This window comes from Triticum aestivum, chromosome 6D (assembly GCF_018294505.1).
Source record: "Triticum aestivum cultivar Chinese Spring chromosome 6D, IWGSC CS RefSeq v2.1, whole genome shotgun sequence".
NCBI classification, from domain to species: domain Eukaryota; kingdom Viridiplantae; phylum Streptophyta; class Magnoliopsida; order Poales; family Poaceae; genus Triticum; species Triticum aestivum.
The window spans coordinates 254,061,509-254,083,291 of record NC_057811.1 but is presented as its reverse complement, the minus strand read 5'-3'; the positions used below and the strand labels follow the sequence as shown (position 1 = coordinate 254,083,291).

The 21,783-nt window shown below is 43.5% G+C and overlaps 1 protein-coding gene and 1 long non-coding RNA gene across 2 annotated transcripts; both read right to left on the bottom strand.

The window, feature by feature from the left end:
* Positions 1–9,074: 9,074 nt before the first annotated feature.
* On the bottom strand, positions 9,075–10,951 carry LOC123144569 (uncharacterized). Its single transcript, XR_006471711.1, has 2 exons — positions 10,471–10,951; positions 9,075–9,878 (listed from the first exon to the last, which is right to left on the bottom strand). It is a non-coding gene; the product is annotated as an uncharacterized lncRNA (long non-coding RNA).
* A 4,245-nt stretch (positions 10,952–15,196) lies between these two features.
* On the bottom strand, positions 15,197–16,909 carry LOC123144568 (trihelix transcription factor ASIL1). Its single transcript, XM_044563778.1, has one exon. The coding sequence runs from the start codon at positions 16,774–16,776 to the stop codon at positions 15,526–15,528; it is 1,251 nt and encodes a 416-aa protein (XP_044419713.1). The 5' UTR covers positions 16,777–16,909; the 3' UTR covers positions 15,197–15,525.
* Between the last annotated feature and the right edge of the window lie 4,874 nt (positions 16,910–21,783).

The window sequence follows — 21,783 nt, the reverse complement described above, 5'->3', positions numbered from 1 at the left end:
GGCGACGACGGGCGAAGACATCGTTGGCGGCGGCGGCGGCGAATCTGGTAGAGCCCCTTTCTCTTCCCAAGCCTGCCCCTCTCACCCTCTTCCTCAAGCGGCAAGACCCCAGGGGGATGGAGGACTGACGACGTGGGCGTTGGTGCGCTGCGTGGCGGTCTAGGGGTGGCCGGAGGACGCCCATCCCAGCCCGAAGCAGCAGAAGGCAACTGAAAAGCGGAGCAGATCAAGCACCCGGGGTCGCCTGAGGCGGCTCGGTGCACCTCCAAGTGCGTCAGTAGTTGCGTCCTCCGTGGAGCCGGCGCTCCCGGCATCATCAGGCCCTTCAACGTCAGAAGGTAATTAGACCAAGGGATGAGTCATCGATGGATGGATTATGTCCAGCCATTCATTATCCCCATGCTTGTTCTAGCCGATCAACTATTGTATTTGACTGACGCTTATAATTGCAGACATCCAGACCCCTGATGGTGTTCAAGGAAGTTTTCCGCAGCTGGCAGTAGTGCTATGCACGTGATGTAGAGCAGTTCGGACCATGGAATTCTTCTACTCGATTCAGAACGACATCAGTGTAATGTGTTTGTCTGTACAAGTGCTCTGACACCTACATCCTAATCATGGACGAAGAAGACAAAGACAATGATCCATGGTATCATCAACATGTATGCTGCAGCTAACAAAGGTCAACTTATCCAACTATTCTCCATCCCTACCGCATTCCACAATTACCAGGTGATGGCGACCTATGTAGGTAAACGCCTCCTCTCATCTCTCTCCCTAGGATGCCCTGCCCTCTCCTTTCTCTGTCTGCCATTCATGGCAGCGGGGGATCCAGGGAACGGGGGCCGATGGCGGAAGGGAATGGGGACCAGTGGCAGCGGGGAATGAGATCTAGAAGTATTTATTAACAGATGGTGGTGTTCTCAGATATTTGTTATTCAAGTTTCTTCGTGTGTTGTGCACCTAAACCCATGTGCTATTCCTGTTAATTGCATTTTATCTTCCTTTCCTCTGTATTTAACACATTATCTGCCCCTAACTGAAGGCACCCATAATTCATGGAAGAGAACCCACAGCAACTGCAGAAGAAAAGAAGTTGGGATCCGAGAGATCTGGAGAGCTTAGTGCAAAAGTAAATCAGGCAAGCCCTTTTCCTCTGAAGAAGGTTGTCTGCACTCTGCACTACATAATTTTTTACAACTGTATTGTCCACATTTATGTTATAATAATCTCCTCTAGAATTGTTTGGATGCATTTTCTTCCAATTTTATGGGCTCTAGCTTAATTACCTTCTGAATTCTTCTGACGGCTTCTCAATGATATTCAGTTTATATTGAGACGAACGAATGCCCTGCTGTCCAATCACTTGCCACCAAAGGCATGTCTTGTCCGGTGTATATTTGGCCTGATATGTTCATCGCACATTCAGAAAACACAAAAAGAATTGTGTACCTGCTATCCATTTTGTCTTTTATAGTGATTCTTCCTTCTTTTTACATTATATAATTGTGCCTCATCTACATTACTTAACCCTGCTTATGTATAGATTGTTGAAGTAGTGTGATGCAAGCTGACTCCCTTACAGATGACACTATACAACCACTTCACACACTCCAAAAATGTAAGGAAATTCTGTACCGTTCTGAGTTTCAAGCAATATTTAGTAGGCACATGTAAGGTAGTCGGAGTTATATTTACAGGAGTCTGTGGTTGACCCTGTCAGGTTAAGCCCTTGATATCTGAAGAAGCAAAGAGTACTAAAGTTTTGGCATATATTACTGCTCTTAAGAAATTATGCAACCATCCGAAGGTAATTAATTCCAGTTTAATGTTTCGCCCGATGATATATCCCTTTCAGTGAAAGTAGTTTCGACAGTAGGATCAGAGTTTATTACAATCTTTTTTTAATTAGTTAATGTCCGCACCTTGCTAAACCCCAACACATTGTGCTGTCCCGTCTGGCTCCGCCGCTGCACTTGGTCGATGTCCTCACCTGGCATCATGATGAGGTGGTGGCCGGTGGGTGGCGTGAGGAGCGGCAACAGACTCGTTTATCTTGTTTACCAGTGTCTACATATTCTGTTAGGAAAAAACATCATCTAAGATGCAACTTTTGATGAAAGGAGTTGTATTTTTTTCTTTTATACTTTTGCTGGAAAGAAGGAGCTCTAACTTAAAGAGCATGTCAACATAGCTACTTCCAAATACTTTGAATGCATGCTTCAGCGAAGTCATCTCATAGATGAAGCAGCCTAAAAATTGCAGATTTTTAGCCAAGAGAACAAGCGAGCAAGACATGCAACTGAATGTTAGATAGGAATGCTTGCCTAGCAAACATATGTCAGACTTGGAGCCATACAGAATATCAGCAATAAGTTCAGGGCACATGTAACTGGGAGTTCCTACAACCTTCAGAAGAGACACGAATTATCAAATCATAAGCAAATTAGAAAGAGAAACACCTACCTAGGGGTTGAGCAAGAATAACTTACTGACACAGCCCGACTGTTTCATTCGATTTTCCTGAGACATTACATATGTACATAATTGTAACCCGGCCTAAACTTCCTAGAAATACATGTCTCTCTAGGAAGTTTGGATATGTTCTAACTCTTCTCAGTTAGGATTAACTGGATATGTTCTAACTCTTCACAACGAGAGTATATATTCATCTTGGAAATTTGTCAGTGATGTAACGTTTTGTGTACAAGCTGATTCATCTTTTTGGTCAGGTTTTTAGTTGATGAAGGACGAAGTCCGCACCAAGAAGACCATTCTGATGGATTCAAGAGAATCAAAAGTGAAGAATCAAGTTACAATAAATATGTCGATTACAAATATGCCTACAGATACACAAGTGGTTTTCAGATATCTTTGCTTGATTTGGATCTGCTCAGAGAAAAAGGATGGTCACATTTATATGGTAGTTACTTCCATGTCACAAAGGTGCTCTTCAGTAGGTACTGCATAATCACATTGAAGTTCATCACAACATTCACATTCTTAGTGTTGTTATCATATCATATATCATATATCTCTTCAGTGTTTTATCACAATTTAGATAATTGATCTGATGTTGCTCATCTTTCAGTAGACGTATTTTAAAATTTATGTTTAGTACTAGAATTCTGTTTTCAATTCAGTTTCACATCATCGTGTCACTAAAAATTTCAACATGGTATGCTTGTTCGTTTAGACTAGACAACTTTATGAAAATGCAGCATCGGCATCAGTATGCTGCCATTGATCGTATTGCCAAGCTTTGTGGTACATCATCTGACACAACATCATATAGTCAATATGATGCCCTATGCACACTGCCCATTAACTGAATTAATAGAATGTTCATTGTTTTCTTCCATGTGTATCCCTTGGGGTGTTGTTCTTATGAACACTTATTTGCAGGTTTATGGATTCCTTCTAGAGTTTGAGAAATTTTAATGAGAATTTGTTTGACAGAAACGGGAGGAGGGGCCATTAGGACAATTTTTACGTAGAAGAGATCTCGGGCAGACTGGAACCTATGGACCAAAACTGGGGCAAGAGTTCAGTAGCTTTGTTGTTGTTGTTCTGGAACTCTTTATGTCATGAAATAGCTAGGAAAATTGCATTGGTGCACTTTGTATAATTTGGGGTCCTTAGATCGAGACAATATTGTAAGAAAACGGGCCTTAAGGTTTGCATCGTTTGTATTAAGGTTGTTCCTTATTTCAAACGAACATGCTTTAGAGGTGTTTTTACAGATGTGCTCCTGCTTCTATCTACTGATCAAATGACTTTCTATTTCAATGTTTTCTACCAATATATTATTCAAGAGTAATGAGTGATAAGAATAAGATAAGCCAGTCGTGAGTGTGAAGTAGCAAGATAGTTTGTAAATTCAGAATCTTCATTGCAAGTACACGAACTGATGTTTTTTGCCCACGCATTGCTCAATGATAATTTATACCATGTCTTTAATTTACTAGATGAACTGCACACCAGAACGCAGCACTAATGGAAAGATTCAGCATCTTGGTCGGCTGCTCGCGGCTTGTGGCTTGTGGTTGCGGCAGTGGCAGAGCAGTGTCCGAGAGCGCGGCGCAAGCAGTGGCCCCTGCTATGTGGGCTGATGGGAGCACACCGTCCAAGCAGCACTTCCAAGTATGACAATGTCCGCTCTACACCAAGGTACGTGGGCACTCGTGCAAAGATCTAACATCTTCACCGACTAGGACTAAGGTATGTGTTTTCTTCTGCCCGTGTGATGTGGTGATAATTTGTTATGCATATGTTTGTAGATGGTAGTCAGTATTTGGGAGATATGAGGTAGTTTGCTAGGTAAGAAATAGAACAAGAACAAGAAGGAGCTTTAGTTGGGCCATGTCATTGTGAACTTGCAGCACCGAATTTTATAGGAGGTGGTTGTCGTAAAACTAGGTGCTTAAGATCTACGGAACTATAACATTTTTTTAGTCTGAGTAAAACAAATTTACTTTCTGGTTCTAACTATGTTAATAATTTCTTGTGTGAATAGATGGGCCAAGCCGAGCAGGCCATCACCAACCTATTCGTGCTTTGGTTTATTTTATTTGAGTATTTGTGTTCTTAATCTTTGTTTTCACTGGTGCGTGCTCTGTCCTCTCAGGCTAGATTTGAATTTGTTGTCATAGAAAAAAAATATCGCCTTTAATAGTAGAGGTGATCTAGTTATGTATGCAAGACTATGCAAGAACCTCGATGAGGATTGTTTTTTCTGAATCACTTATCCCTGAGCAGCATCTGCATCCTTCTGCCTTAGCCTGATCAATTCTTCCCACTATACGGTTTTGTTTTTTAATTGCCAACATATTCGAATGGAGGTGTCTCCTTGTCAAGCATGCATCCGTTGAAATTTGGTGTTAACCAATTTTTCGAGGATTGCATCAATGTTTCTTCCTACGATGTTTATCTTTTCGGTCTTTTAGCTAATGACAATGCGTGACAGTGCCCAGTTGTGTATATTCTTGGACCTTTTACATTCAATATTAACAATTCAAAAGTTAACATGGATCTAGCCATCTAGGTGAACTTCCATTTAATGCTATCAATTTTCTAGCAAACTTGAAAGCTTTTGATACTTTGGCTTGTACTTGATATCTTCGAGAGACTCACATATATTAGTGTTGTGCAGTTTAGCTCTCCATATGGTGCCCATTTTTTTACGGGTAAGGCAAGAGCTCTGCCAATTCATTAAAGTTGAGGGGAAACTGTAAAGAAGGCATAAAAAGAAGAAGGAAAAGCGCCACAAAATAAATGGAGGTATGGTTGTTTTTGCCAAAAAAAACCCGTAGTTTTTGCTAGAGAAAAGAAATTGATGTGCATGCACTGATTATATTTGCTTCATGGCGCAATATGTTTATGCTACTGTTAAAATTGTGTTTTTTTATTGTTTATTTTGTGTTATAAAACACATTTTAAAAAGTATTTGGCTGTTGGTTTTCTCTGTTATCTTTATTGTAGTAATAGTTTGAACATTCAAATGAAAATCTGGGATATTACAACGATGATAATACAACTTTGGTAAAGATAGCCTCTATTGATTATAAAATGCATGATGAGTGTTTTTCCTAATAACCATGGTATGTGAGGTCGATTTTATATTCACATATATGCTGAAATGTTGACACCGAAGAACCAGCAATCGAGTTATATGAAATTTCTTGCAAGAGCTACCATTCTTTTTAGTACTGACTAATCCCATGGGTACCAATGGTGAAATATTCAGGTCTAAATACTGGATGAGATTTTCATTGCTGGCATTCTTCATGAACCTATCAAGGAGAACATTTCAATACTAATTGCTGCAAAGGTGTTCTCACCACCGGCTAGCAAGAAGAGAGTATGATTTTTCAGTGCTCACTGTTGTAAGCTTGATTCACAAGGAGCTTCCCAATGTTGTACATGTAGTCTGTGAGTAACAGAAATAAAACCTATTTCTTCATTCTTGTCTTGTACCTCCGTTTCAACTCCCCAAAACCAGTAGAGTTCAGTTACATGCTTCAATATTAGGAAGTCATCATCTTCTAAAACAAATTTTGTTACCTACTCAAACAAATTTTGTTCCCGTGTTTCTAATAAATTTTGTATAAAAACTTGTGTACAATAGAACCTGTACAACCTGCATTGGACCATGCTCATTTGCTCTGTCCATTTCTTCTAAAGAGTCCAGATTCCCACGCGTTCATAAATACGATTTAGTGTGCTCTATTACATTACCGGAATCAGATGATATATTTTCTGTGCGAATGCGTTGACACAGTTCCTTACAAAAGTTGTATCTTCCAAAAGGACAAACAACTCTATGTAATTCTATCATCCATTCTGATTTTGAGCCAAGTATACCCGTTATCTTTTTCCTTCTAGCAAGGTACCATAGACATGTTATGAAATTCTCCTTTGCCTTCCAGGTGAACCAAATAGGCATCTTTTTAACAAAGGGAGGGAATTCGTTTGTCAATAAAAATAATTTTTTTCACAGGATATGTTGTCTTATTTCTTCAAGTATAAGCAAATGAACATTGTGATGAAGTTAAAAACTTTTTATCCTTATTCCTCTTATTCATTGTGTGTTATCCTAATTTATACATGTAACAATGATGAATGATGATGAACTTAGACTTAGTGTAAGGAGAGCCAATCTGTTTCGTTGAACAAAACAGCTCTCTATCCTTATTTCTCCTAAAAGCTTTCAGACGATACTCACACCATATGATTCCTTGGAACATAGAAGTATTTTTCACATCTATTACAATCCAAGGTTTTTTTAGTTAATATTATTCTTTATATTTGTAAGTAGTATAAAGTTGCCCCAAAATTGGTAATATGATTTTGGATGATATATTATGATGCTGACAAGGAGGTTATTGGTGCTGAATAAAATAGCAGTATGAAATAACCCTGCATATATTTGTTGGCTTTCAGTTTGAGCCTTTCAACTCAACTGAAACTTTTATTTGTATAGTCTTTTACCTTTGGTTTTGCAGGTTATCTGGAATGATGGTAGGTATTAATGAAGTAGTCCACGTTGGACTGGCTCAAAGTGGAGAAACATGATTGTATTATTAAGCATTTAAGCTTCTAGCAATTTAGAACCTCGATATCTTGGGGCTGCCTTGCATTATTTCAGAGAGCTATATTTTTTCCGGACATTTTATATTGCCACACAATGAGAGTTGAAAGTTCTGGTCTGGCATGATGTGCTGTCAGGATACGTCCCCACTTATGTTCTAGGTTTGGGGGTTTGCAGATTTGTTTAAAGGGAACACAGTACTCCATGTGTTTGTCTTTAATTAATTGATAATAACAATACACATGCTTTCGTGAGATGATCGAATATTAAGCATAAATAATAAAAGCATTCAAGTGTTATTATCATTTCTAATGAAGTGCAATGTTTCAAAAAATTTATCAAAATATATTGCAAGTGAAGTGGATTTTAATTATTATTTTTTGTTATTGGCTATTTTTTCAATCCATGTTAAAGTTGACATGCCCGTGGCAACGCACGGGCGAGTTTGGACTGGGGAGGTGGAGAGGTAAAAATAGTGAATGGAACAAGAGTGATTTCACGGGAAAAAGGAATAATCGACAATATCGGACTATGTGTGCCCCGGTTGCAATGCACATGCAATTAGCTATAGAAGATAAAACGAGAGAAGAAACTTTTTTTTCTCTTCTCTAATGGATAAATAAATTTGTACCACGAACTAGGCATGCGCGTGTGAGGGCTGGAAGAGGAGACACATTGACATTTTTCAGGCTTTGGACGAACATTTCTATTCGTAGCTTTCTATTTTCGTGGCAACGCATGAGCATAACGCCATCGTGATAGAATCCTGGATGAAGAGTAGGTCCAGTATAGAACCATGAGGTACTAGCACTAAGATAGGAAGATAGTTGTCGCCCTTGTCCCTTGCTGCTGGCTTGCCACAGCTGCGGCAATCACTAGCTCACTTAGAACACGAGTTAGTGAATTTTGTGGTAAGTGTGAAGGTCGAGATTGAGCGGGATGGGGTTGATATTGGTTCGTTCAGTTACTGTTGTTTGAGCGGAATAATTTTCATACTATAGAAAATGTCGCAAAGTACATTTCATTAAAGATGACTTTGCCGTCCAACGCGACCCTGCATCGGTCCGCCGATGGGTCCGCACACAATTTTTTCCGCAAATTCGAGACAAACAAAAAGGAGCTTTGCCGGAGTCCGGACATCCGACAGGCCTACAAAAAGCCACCACGTGCCCTTGTCCGTGCAGGATGGCGTAAGACTGGTCTTATTCGGCGGAAGAAGAACGTGATGAATAACTGATTAGCATGATGTTCGGCGGAAGACTTCAAGCTAGCTAGCTTGATTTGGCGAAAGGGACACGGCTATCTAGCCAAATATGATTTACTTAGTACAAATCTCTAATTACTATTAAATACATGGTTTGTGCGAAATATTAGAACACCTCCGGCCAAAAACACTGATGTTAATCTATGTTTTCTCTCCAAAAGGCAATGCTTTTGGTCAAGTGTGTGGCGGAAGCTGCTTGCAATGCATTGCATTGGTTGGCCGAAGGTGCATGTAACATGTTAGTTTTGTGTTGGCGGAAGGTGTTTTTTTTAATTAACCATTGTTTAGCATGTTTAAAGTTAGATTGTTACGGGCATTTTTGGTTATGGTTGGATGGCCGGCTCCCGTATCATTGTCTGTGGACTGGTTCCGCATCCATGAACGAATATGGTGTCCGGTTTACGGGTCAGCGTTGAAGATGCCCTTAAATTATCTTTTTAATCAACTTACATTGCACCGTGAAATGAATTTCAATTATTACCCAATTGTTACGGTTTACCTTTTCTATACATGTTTATACTAATTTCAGCAAAATGCTTTAAAAGCCCGTGGCAACGCACGGGCATTCTACTAGTATGTAATAAGATATCACTGGGCATTTGAAATCTGCAAAGGATGCTTGTGCATTTGGCATCAAGTTGTAATTTAGCAGTGATCATATATAAAATCTGGTTAGCAGAGACCACACTGCAACCCAAAAAGGGAAAGATTACATAATGGTGTGGGAAGAAAGTTTGTATAAAAATAGTAATACAAAATACAATTCTTGTTCTCCTTTATTGTTGACCAATTCTCTGCTCAACATAAATACAATTGCACAAGCTTCAGCAGGGGAAACTAATGTTAATCTCGATATATTTAGCTGTATAATTCTCGTATGGTGTGAGAAAAAATAAATGGGGAAAGTCCGACATACACCATATTTGGCAAGTGCACGCCCTTAGCTCTGCTGTGTACCAAACTGAGATTGACCTCAACACACACAACAGCGCAAACGTCCATGCTCAGCCTACACCTATATAATTTCTCAAAAAAGAAATATGACGTTCTGTAAGAAAATATACATAATCAGACAAGCATAAACTACAACACAATCTAGCATATCAACATCATGTGCCCTAGAATCATTTAAAAGCAAGTAAAATTAAATTTGGGTGCAGAATCTGATTACCTGAGGTACTCTACAAGCCCATACCTGGTTTGGCAAATCTTCTATACTTTCTTTGCCATGTTGACCATGCCAACCATGCAACTCTAATTTCCAACGACAACAACAATCGAAGATTTGTCCTCGAATAGTTTCAGTCATTACTACAGAATTGTCAGATGATGGGGCTTGAGTTTTCTACTGACTATACAACATAAAGCAAAACAAAGAAAGCCACCCAAAAAATAGCTATAGAACAAAATTGCACAGAAACAGTCCGAATCTGATTCAAGAAAGATGTAGTTGTATTGTAAAATAAATTACCATCCAATATAACCTGAGATAGCAAACTGACTTAGTGGCATCTCATCAAGTACCTGTAGGGTGAGGACTATCATTAATCACACAGTTCATTATGAAAGCCTGCTCCTCAAATTGACAAAAAGAGGCCCAATTGTCGTGCATATGGGAGAACATATTGAAGCAAAATTGGAAGATCTGGCTGCACACTTCAGTAAAAAAATACTCCTGTATGCTAAAACAGTATATAATACTTCTTCTAGTGTACAAGAAATATGACAAGAGAAACCAAGGCAAAGTCCACTGTAAATATGAACTTACCGTTATGCAGAAAATATGGAACGTAGCATTACATGAGGTATTTTAATGGAGAAAAACTGGTACCCATGCGGCAATTCTAATCGAGACAATACTTAAATTTCTGCCATAATATAATTATGTACACGAATTCAAGGCAATTAGATTAGAGCTAAGTCAGAAATTTGCTCGTGTGAGCTAGATTCCACGCAGGAGTTATGGCTTTATGGGATGCATGAAATCTACAAGTTAATTGGAATAGTCTCACTTGCAACATCAGTACATCGCATACACGATGCCATATCAGAAAGCATGCAAACAGTTATCTACAGGTCCGAAGGAGCCATGCGAGGGGGAGGAGGCGTTGCTGACCTGTGCATCTTTCGATTGCTGCATCTTTTGTAGCAGCCGCAGTCCCCTAGTGCAGTAGCCAGACGGCGAATCGATGACTCCCGTCGCCCTCCAGCGCCCAAACATGAAAGGATGTAGGTGCCCTCGTCACCCCGCTTGACCCCGTGGGATTTCTTCCAGTAAGAGCTGCGTCAGCCTCCAGAAAGAGCGGCATCGGCCTCGGCAATGAGCGCATACACGCGCGGCGTCCAGAGCGTGTACCTCGCAGCCGCCTCCTCATCCCGATCCTGTCAGATCCCATCCCCACACCAACACCCCACAGGGGAAGAATGCAGCGAGCCAGTGAGGAACAGATTCCACTCGCCGAAGGCGGCCACCGGAGGAGATGCGTGGGGATCGGGGGAGAGGCGGGCGGGAAGGCCAGATGGGTGGAAGGGGAAGGTGGAAGGAGGACCGGTGCTACGCGTGGGAGCGACGGCAAGGTTTTTGGAGGGCGAACGGATATGTGAGAGATTACCGGATATACGGGCGAGATTAGCGGAGCGGTGACTGTGTGGGACCTGATCCAGATCGCGCGTGGGAAATTTTGTCCGCTCGGTGGAGCATGGTCAGTCAACGCTAATTGTACATGTAATCGTGGCCTCTGATCAAACGTATTTAAGGCGTTAGATCTTATTAAGTGGGACAATCTGACGGCACAAATCAGTCTAGATACACATAATGGGGTGACTGTAGAAAAGAAAATGTTTGATTGTTTAATAGTAGTATAGAAGTATAGATTATATATGTTTATATGATGCAGTAGAAAATATCGTTTATATTTCAAGATAGAAAGTGATAGGTTCCAACATACGCACTGATATAACGATGACAGACCGGACTGAAACACCACGAGAAGAGGTGCATATAGCTAACCATTCTTTGTATGTATGTTATAGATGATAATACAAATGGTGTATTTTTATATATTATTATTTTTTCAGGATATAGGAGACATAGATATGGATTTTGGAGATGCACAAAAAGAATCCATCGACAAGGGTTCCGAAGCGACGTCGCCGAAAGGGGCCAAAAATTCACCGAGTTTTTTACAAATAATAATGTGGAAGCGGTGATATCTCATAACAAACCAAAAAAGATGCCAATTTAAATGTTATCGCACAAGGTATTTTTTCAATATTATTATCGATCTTTCCTTTGTCATATTGCCTTTTGTATTCAACTAATTTGGCTCATTTTGTTTACTAATTTGGCTCATTTTTGTATCGTGTCGACAGACTATGTTTATATAACTCTTGCAAAATATTTCAAGACCCCGTGGCAACGTACGGGCATTCTAATAGTCCGTATAGTGTCACTGTCGGGGTGTCACACTTCCGGCCTTTAGAAGATCAAAAATTTCAGAAATTCAAATACCACACAGAAGTATGCCAACATATATTGATTTTTTCTCATGTTGCTTCGTACTTACACGTAATACTATTTGATAAATATTTTTCCTATGATTTATGAAAATACTAATATATGGTTTTAGAATAGCAAATGCTAAATCTACCATATCGTCTAGCCCATAAATGAATATATATTTTGATGAAATTGTATATGCAGCTAACGTCTACAAGTACGTCTCTTTTTTTTGCGGGATGCAAGTACATCTCTTCTGTAATGAAACTTTAAAATGCTTTTATTTATTTGAGAAAGAGGCTCACTGGAGCCAAGGTCAATTTTGAATTTTCCTATGCTTCTTATCCTACTAGATTGGAGTATTGCGCTGTGATGCATCGTTGTGTACACAACTGAAAGACGATGCAGACCCAAAGCCTTAGAGCAACTCTAGCAGACCCCGCAAAACATCAGCCCGCAAAACGCGTTTGCAGTTCGCGCAAAACCGCTTTTATGGGCCGGTGAGGGCTAGCACAGATGCAGACCCCCCAAACGGACCCGTAAAAAAGTATATTCGCAGCAGAATATGCTTTTTTACGGGTCGGCTATGCGGGTACTGCTCGGGCAACAGCGCAACGACCCGCAAACAGAAAAACTGCAAATCTGAAATTTGTCATAGGGTTTCACAAACAAGTTCAAATTCAAATGATATAAACAGTTTGCACGCAAATAAAAGCGAAGTTCATTACGCAAAAGAGGGCATGCAAAGGTATGCGCCCATGTCCGGCATCATCTTGGGGGTCGATCTTCACTCCGCGCATAGGCTTGATGTTCTCCCAACAACCTTGAAGCGACCGAAATGTGCGTGGAGTCTTGTTGGGGTAGTTTTTCATAATGCGGAAGTATTGATTTTCGATCCTTTGCCAATATCTCTTCGCGGTTTGATTAGTACACGTGCATGCATCAAGAGACACCGCACTCCATGCTTTGATCAAAGCTTGATCTTCCAGAATAGTGTAGTTCTTCGATCTTTGGCTTTTCCCAGCTTTTGCTAGTGAATTCTCAAACGCTTCCGCTTCGATCTCCGCCAACTCGTTCGCACAACCATGATCGTCCACGCTGCCCTCCGTTTCATTGTAGTCGAAAGGTTCGAAAGGGGCTTGATCAATGTCAACCGCGTTCGTGTCCAACAAGTTCACGAACTCGGTTGTTGCATTGTTCGAACCACCGCTATAGCGAATGATAACAAGTCACGAGCTATCGAAAACAATGGCGAAAATGAAAGAGAATCACCAAAGTCCGAAGAGATATACCTTCCGGCCATTTCGTCGAACACCTCGCTCGCGGGGGGAACGACACCGTTGAACGGCATCGCCGGAGCACCTCCTTGCGGGGGGGGGGGGGGGGGTGGAGTGAGAGGTTGAAGAAGATGGCTTCCTTGAAGTCGGAACCTTCCTTCGCTTTGCGCCCGCGGCCTTGCCGGCCTTCTCCGCCGCCGGCCCGGATCGCACAGCGGTATTGGTGGCCGGAGCGCGGGCCATCGCGGCGGGGGCAGCTGGATTCCCGCCCTGCACAAGCACGTTGCCCTGCTGCTTGCGGGCAGGCGCGGCATGTGCTTGGGCGACGCCGGCGGGGCCAACATGGTCGACGACGAGATCCGCCCGAGGGGAAGGGGCGTGCACGACCTCGACGGTGACGGGGGACAGCATGGGGTCGCCCATGGCGGCGAGGGACGGCCAGGGAGGAGCAGCCGGAGCTTTTGGAGGGAGGGCAATGGTGGCGGAGGGTGCGGGGAGCGGGAAAGGGCGCGCGGAAATGTCCCTCCCGCCAAATCTCGCGCCGGATCGGGGTTGAGCTCGGGTCGGCCTCCCAGCCCGTGAAGATAGAGGTTGGGGGAGAAGATTTGCCGCGCCCCGCAAAAAAATTTTGCGGGCCGGTGCCGGATGCGGGGTCTGGTCGTGCAGATTTTTTGGCCCCGACCTGTAATTTGGCGGTTATTTTATGGGCCGGGGCGTTTTGCACGGTCCGCTAGAGTTGCTCTTAGGCCCCGTTTGGATGCAAAGTATTTCCGAAGTATTAGTAGAATACCATAGTTTTGAGAAAACTGTAGTTTAGAATACTTTGAGGCATTTGGCTATACCAAAACTGTAGTTTAGAATACTTTGAGAAAACTGTAGTTTCATAAATGGTGGTATTGTTGATACTAAGTTTGTTTTTTGAGTATTAAGAAAAGAGGTCCGGACCTCTTTTTTCTCAAACTGAGGAAAAGACGCTCGTGTCAACTGCTCGTTCACTACTGTGCAGCTTGGTTTGTAAGCATAACTAATCACATGGTAGTATCCTTTCGTAATATTAATTCACTCCTCTCCATCGCATGCACCACACTAGCTAAAAAGGATACTGATTCCTATTCTTTGTAGTTAGCTACGACCGATCACGTCCGCAACTTGCTAGCTCAGCGATCAGAAGGCCGTACAGCGCGCATGCAGCCGGACATTCGTTAGCACAAACTAAGAGCAAGTATAATAAGGTACAGTCAGCAGGCTGTAAGGAGTAAAATATTATTTCAATACTTAGTTGGAGGAGAGAAGATAGGAGAAAGAATGTAAGCGGGTTCTCATGCAAGAGCCAGCTACAGCACGTGCTCCTAGGCACTATGTGAGAGTGTAAAGTGGGCCATGTATTAATAAAGTAACACATACTTATAGCTAATTGGTATACATGTTGGCTATAAGATTGGTTATAAATGACATGACACTTTCTTATAGCCAACGGTTGGTCAAAACTTAGATTAAAGTTGTGTAATTATTGGTAAAGTAACCATGCTCTAATTGATCCGGTCGTGTAGCTCCGTAGGTGTAGTAATTAACTTAGATTAAAGTTGTGTAATTATTGGTCAAAACTACAGTAAAACAACACCAGCCAAACATATCAGTAGTTTTCCTAAAACTGAGAGAATTGCAGTTTTCAAAAAAAAAAAAAAAACTGTAGTATTCGTTGCCCAAGCATTGCAATACCGAAGTTTTGAAATACTAGGGTGTTTTAAAAACTGCGCTACCAAACTAGGCGAGTGATGCATTCCTTTTCATGACACCTGTAAGCCTTGCTATTTTCTCAACAACAAAAAAACCTGTAAGCCTTGCTCACAGTAAAGTAACTGCATTCTGGCCACAATAACCTCTCCTGCTAAATGAATCACACTTATTGAAGAGAGTACATATAACATAAGCAGCACAGTTCAACCTGATGATCTCCATTACAATTCACAAGTTGGCCATAGGCTACTGTTGAGAACTCGAAACAGGACGTATGTTACTCAAACAAACAGAAGATAAGCACTGAGCACAGTTCGGCACACTGGTCATGATTCCAAAAGGAGCAAACCTTAACACCACCATATAACTAATCATGCTACATTCGGTGGGCCTGGGAGGGACATCCTTAATATCTTAGAATCACATCAAAAGCACAAACAGGCAGCTACAAGTTACTACAAACATCCCACCCACAGGTGTTCACCATAACTCTGCTACTCCTGGTTGCTAATACCACTACAAGCTCAGTAGCCATTTGCTCCGAGATAGACCAGCATAACTGGGAGCAATTTTAACCAGGGCAATGCCAATCAACAGATACAAATTCTTACCTAAAAAAACAGATACAAATTCTTGAACTGCTATCCCCGGAGTGACCTTACTGGCTCTCTTCCTCTTCGTCTTCCATCTCTTCCTCTTCTTCCTTGTTGCCGGAATCGCTGCCACTACCAATGCCTCCGGTATCCGCAGCACCAACATTGTTCTGGTTGTACTGGTAAGATGGGCGCTGTGAGGCATGGTGATGCCTGTCGTCCTTGACACGGTACCGGACATGGTGATTGCTGCTGGCCATGTCATCGGTTGCCATAGAGGCTCTCCTTGGACCGTTGCCATCAGCAGTAGCTGGCGAGTCGCCATCTTCTGCTGTAGAGGCTGAATTACCGACCATGGCAGCGGCAGCAAGTGGGACAGCGAGTGGAGCACCATTGTTGGCCTTCGAGATCTCCATCTGCATCTTGAGGAAGAACTGTACACGCTGGTCCTCCAGCTCGCGTGCGGCATCCAGGCGGTTCCGCTCCATCAGGAGCTCATGCTCCCCTTTTGAGGACTCCACGCGCTCGTATGTCTCCCCAAGCCGTCGAATCGCCTGTGCCAGCTCGCGCAGGCCCTGTGCACGGTCGCTGCTGTCCGCTCCATTCGCCGACTCCTCGAGGCGTTGCCTCTTGCCGTTCACGGCCTCAGCCAGTGGTTCAGGTGGGAACCCGTCGGACGACTCCGACGATGCTGACGCCTGGGGCGGCGATGGCAGCCTCCGCTTCATACCTGACGAGGGAAAGGCCGTGCGGGTGCGCTGAGGGAAGTTGACACGCGGGGCCATAGGTGCGGTGCTCCGGTTGCTGGGATTGGAGGAGCCAGAATTTCCTGCTGCCCCGCCAGAATTGCCCAGGAGCTTCTGGACTGGGGCGAGGAGGAAGTCAAGGCGGTCGAAGAATGGCCATGAGGAGTCCGACTTGGCCTTCTCGACTTTGTACTTCTTCTTGAGGGTGTCGATACGGTTCTTGCACTGGACGTCGGACTTGGGCGGCTTGGAGTAGCCATCGCGGGAGGAGACGACCTCGGCAACCTCCTGCCACTGCGGGTGGCGTAGGCTGCCGCGGCCGAGCGCGACAAAGCGCTCACCCCAGGCGTCGATCAGCGTTGAGGTGGCGCCGTCGCTCCAGGCGTCCTCCCTGCTCCCGCCCCCGCCGCCGCCGCTGCTGGAGGGACCATGCTTATGAATAGGGATGGCGAGGGCGAGGTGGCCGGGGGGCACGGCGGCGACGGTGACGGGGTCGGCGATCGGAAGCGGGGAAGGGGAGCGCCACGGTGACGGCGAGGGCGACGGGGAGGCGGCACCGTCGTCATCCATGAGCGGAGATCTGGAGGTCGTCGGTCGGCGGCGGGCGAGGGTTTGGGGATATTTCCAGGATGCGGAATTGTTCGGGATGCATTTGCATTTTGTGGCGTGCGGTGGCCGTCGTGTCCGGCGGCGATGGGAGGTGTTTATCTTTCTTTTTTACGGTGTGCTGAGTACATTCTTGAGTGACCTATCCGATATTTTCATTTCTTCTATTTATCACTGTCATCAATAAATTACTTCTTTGAAATTAAACATTTAAATTAATTAACCAGATATTGAAATATGGATGGGCTAAACCCATCCTAAAATTTCAGAAAAATCTCTTAAGGACACACTGGTGTCACGGCAAAGGAAATGGTGCAAGGCAGAACAACTACTCAGCGAGTTCTCCTTCACGAGCCCTCCCAAGGTCCACTTTTGGTAGGCTGTGCGGCGCCACGGGTCGTGCTCTATGGGCTTCCTTCGAATTTTGTTTGTTTATTTATTTTTATGTACGCATTTTTAGTTTTCAGATGATTTTTTTTGTTTCTCAGCTTTTCTGGTTTTTCCGTTATTCTTAGGTTTTGGACAAAAAAACAAAATTTTTGTGTGAAAAATGCTTTTTTTCTTTGTGATAGGCACAAGTTTCCTTTAAATGTAGGCACAGATTTCCTTTCATGAGAGTCATAGTCATGCCTCTCGGAAAATGAACATATTTTCTTTTTTTTTCTTCCGCTTGAAGGACGGATTTACTTTTCGAGGAGGTACGGATTTACTTCCGTGAGAGGAACAATCGTGCCTCTCGGAAAATGAAAATTTGTGTTTTTATCTTCCGCAAAAGGCACATATTTACTTCTCGTGGTATTTGCTTCCGCGAGAGGCACACTCACGCCTATCGGAAGAAGGAAAAAAACACATATGTTTTTTATTCCGTGAGAGACACTGATTTACTTCTCGTGAAGGCATGAATTTGCTTCTGTGAGAGGCACAATCTTGCCTCCAGGAAAAGGAAAAAATGTTTTCTTTCTTTTCCACGAGAGGTATAGATTTACTTCTCGTGGAGGCACGGATTTACTTCCGCGAGAGGCACAGTCAGAAAAAAGGGAAAACGTGTTTTCCTTTTTCCGCGAGAGGCAGAGATTTGCTTCTCGTGGAGGCACAAATTTGCTTGCGCGAGAGTCACAGTTGTGCCTCTTCGGAAAGGAAAAAAGAACATGCTCTCGATTCGGATTTTTCGTGAAAAAAATAATCGAAAACTATCAACATGGGATCTAGTTTGAAGATGTCGACGCGAGGAATCCAACGATGAAAATGGTTCGAGATTCAGACGCACGGTTTAAGAGATAAAACTTTTTAGTAAACAAATCTACGGAAAAGGGGAGAACTCCGAGGTTGCGACAAGTGGCGCACATGCAGCGGGCCACTTGTCGCAACCTGGGAGGTGGGAGAGACCTTGGCAAAAGTACTTCTAAATTAGTGATTTCGGATGGAAGTTTAGTACCACTCGGATTTGGCGAAAAGATTTGAACCTCTTTATAATGGGCTCTTCTTCCATATGCTATTGGAGCTTGAGAAGAAAAGTGGTTTCTGCATGCTGCACTATACCGGATCCCATCAGTAATTGAAGGGTATAGTGATGGGAATTGGGATCTCTGATGTTGATGAGATGAAGTCTACAATTGGATATGTATTTACACTTAGAGGTGGCACTATTTTATGAAAGTCTTGCAAGCAAACATCTGGTCGGCTAAGAATCTGGCAGAACCCTTTACTAAAGGACTATCACATGCTGTCATAGAAAATGCATCGAGGGAGATAGGTATGAGACCCACACGAGTTGCCATGGTGGTAACCCAACCTATATGATCAAATCACTCTACTATTAGTAGTGTTCTAGGAGGTGCAAGCTATAAAACATTTTTACAACTCATTAGGCATCTGCTAAACTTGTAACTCAAATACTTCTTTCCGCAATCTAATTGAAGAAACAAAATTTTCTTGTTACAATAAATTCTACTTATTTTGAAAATCTTTTGAAACATTTCAAAGGATCCAGATTTATGTCTCAATAAGTAAATATAAATATTTACTTGAGTCATCTTGAAGATAGATAAATACACTACTTGCGACAATACTTATCGCACTACGCACATCAATATGCACATTTTCAACTATTTTGTTGCTCGTTCTTTATTGCATGTGAACGATATTTTAGTTTACTTCACTAATTGGACAAAAGTTGCAAGTGTCAGATGATTCATAATCGGATGACTTCAAAATCAATCACTATGGAATTTCCCCATGTTGGTTTACCAATGTGACTAAATGCAGTACCACACAGATGTGGTATTCTTTTAGTCTTGCGACATTTAGCATCGTGTTATGGATGTTCAATTTTATCATCAATATTCAAAACGTACATCTTTTTCACAATAGGAGTCACTAGTACAGCGAGTTGCTATACAAATGGTTTCTAACCCCTTTCTGCGGCGACAATCTGAATCGTCACCAAGTGAGTGTGTGCTATAGGGGGGTCCTTCCCATACGACCCACAAAACCGTCGGGGATAGGCCCTCCGGTCACACACATGCCGGGCAAAATGTGATCGCGTGTGACGGGTGAGCGATCAAATACAACTATACAGGTTGTGACGCCCCCGATTCAATCGTACACTAATCATACACGCAAACGTGTACGATCAAGATCAGGGACTCACGGGAAGATATCACAACACAACTCTAAAATAAAATACGTCATACAAGCATCATAATACAAGTCAGGGGCCTCGAGGGCTCGAATACAAGTGCTCGATCATAGACGAGTCAGCGGAAGCAACAATATCCGAGTACAAACATAAGTTAAACAAGTTTTCCTTAAGAAGGCTAGCACAAACTGGGATACAGATCGAAAGAGGCGGAGGCCTCCTGCCTGGGATCCTCCTAAACTACTCTTGGTCATCGTCAGCGGCCTGCACGTAGTAGTAGGCACCTCCGGTGTAGTAGGAGTCGTCGTCGACGGTGGCGTATGGCTCCTGGGCTCCAGCATCTGGTTGCGACAACCAGGGAGAAAGGAAAGGGGGAAAGGGGGAGAAAAGACACCGTGAGTACTCATCCAAAGTACTCGCAAGCAAGGATCTACACTACATATGCATGGGTATCTGTGTAAAGGGGCTATATCGGTGGACTGAACTGCAGAATGCCAGAATAAGAGGGGGATAGCTAGTCCTGTCGAAGACTACGCTTCTGGCAGCCTCCATCTTGCAGCATGTAGAAGAGAGTAGATGGTAAGTTCACCAAGTATCATCGCATAGCATAATCCTACCCGACGATCCTCTCCTCGTCGACCTGTGAGAGAGCGATCACCGGGTTGTATCTGGCACTTGGAAGGGTGTGTTTTATTAAGTATCCGGTTCTAGTTGTCATAAGGTCAAGGTACAACTCCGGGTCGTCCTTTTACCGAGGGACACGGCTATTCGAATAGATAAACTTCCCTGCAGGGGTGCACCACATTACCCAACACGCTCGATCCCATTTGTCCGGACACACTTTCCTGGATCATGCCCGGCCTCGGAAGATCAACACGTCGCAGCCCTACCTAGACACAACAGAGAGGTCAGCACGCCGGTCTAAATCCTATGGCGCAGGGGTCTGGGCCCATCGCCCATTGCACACCTGCACGTTGCGCTGACATCACGAAGGCTTCGGCTGATACCATGACACCGAGTGCCCATAACTGTTCCCGCGTAGTTGGTTAGTGCGTATAGGCCAGTGGCCAGACTCAGATCAAATACCAAGAACTCGTTAAACGTGTTATTTTAAAGTAATCGCGAACGCCGACCAGGGCCAGGCCCACCTCTCCGCCACAAAGATCCACTCGCGGGTACTCCAAGAGCCGACCCGACTTTAGTCACCACAAGTATCATGTAAAGTATATAAGTATATACCTGTGATCACCTCCCTAGTGATCACGGCCCGATAGTATAGCATGGCAGACGGACAAGAATGTAGGGCCACTGATGGAATACTAGCATCCTATACTAAGCATGTAGGATTGTAGGTAAAGGTAACAACAGTAGTAGCAAGGACAGGCTATGCAGCAGAATAGGATTAACGGAAAGCAGTAACATGCTACACTACTCTAATTCAAGCAGTATAGAGAAGAATAGGCGATATCTGATGATCAAGGGGGGGGGGTTGCCTGGAAGCTCAGCCGAGAAGGAGGGGTCGTCAACACCGTAGTCGTACTGGGTAGCAGCGGCGTCAGTCTCGGTGTCTAGCGAGAGACGAGGGGGAAGAAACAATAAATACAATGCAAACAAATGCATGACGATGCATGACATGACAAAGCGTGATGCTAGGTGTGTCCAATCGCGGTAGTAGGTGATACCGGCGAAGGGGGGAAACATCCGGGAAAGTATTCCCGGTGTGTTGCATTTTTGGACAGATGAACCGGAGGAGGGAAAGTTGCGAGTTTGATTGGTTAGGGATGTGTGGCGGACGAACGGTCTGCGCATCCCGATTCGTCTCGTCGTTCTGAGCAACTTTCATGTAGAAAGTATTTTCATCCGAGTTACGGATTATTTTATATGATTTTCTAAAGATTTAATCATTTTTCGATTTTAATTATTTATTTAAATCCAACATTATCCAGAACAGTGCATGATGATGCAGGCATGACATCAGAGTGATGTCAGTAGGTCAACTAGTCGGTTGACCAGTCAAACCAGACAGGTGGGTCCAGTGGGACCCACATGTCATTGTCAGGGGCACTAAGAGGGGGTTTAGACTAACTAAATGGGTTAATTAGCGGGTGGGGCCCAACAGTCAGTGACTATTTAGTTAACTAAATTAATTAATGAAATAATTAGCATTTTATTTATTTACAAAAATGTTTTAAACGACGCGGGCCTGCATGTCAGTGGCAGTAGCTGCCACATCAGCGAGTTGACTTCGGTCAACGTGGCCAGTTGGGGCCCCTAGGCCCACAGGCAGTGACCCAGGGGGGTGGGGCCCGCCGAGCCATGCAGATGGCCGGCGC

Excerpts from the sequence above, each read along its gene's own strand:
- LOC123144568 (XM_044563778.1), bottom strand. The coding sequence starts at position 16,776 with ATGGATGACGACGGTGCCGCCTCCCCGTCGCCCTCGCCGTCACCGTGG.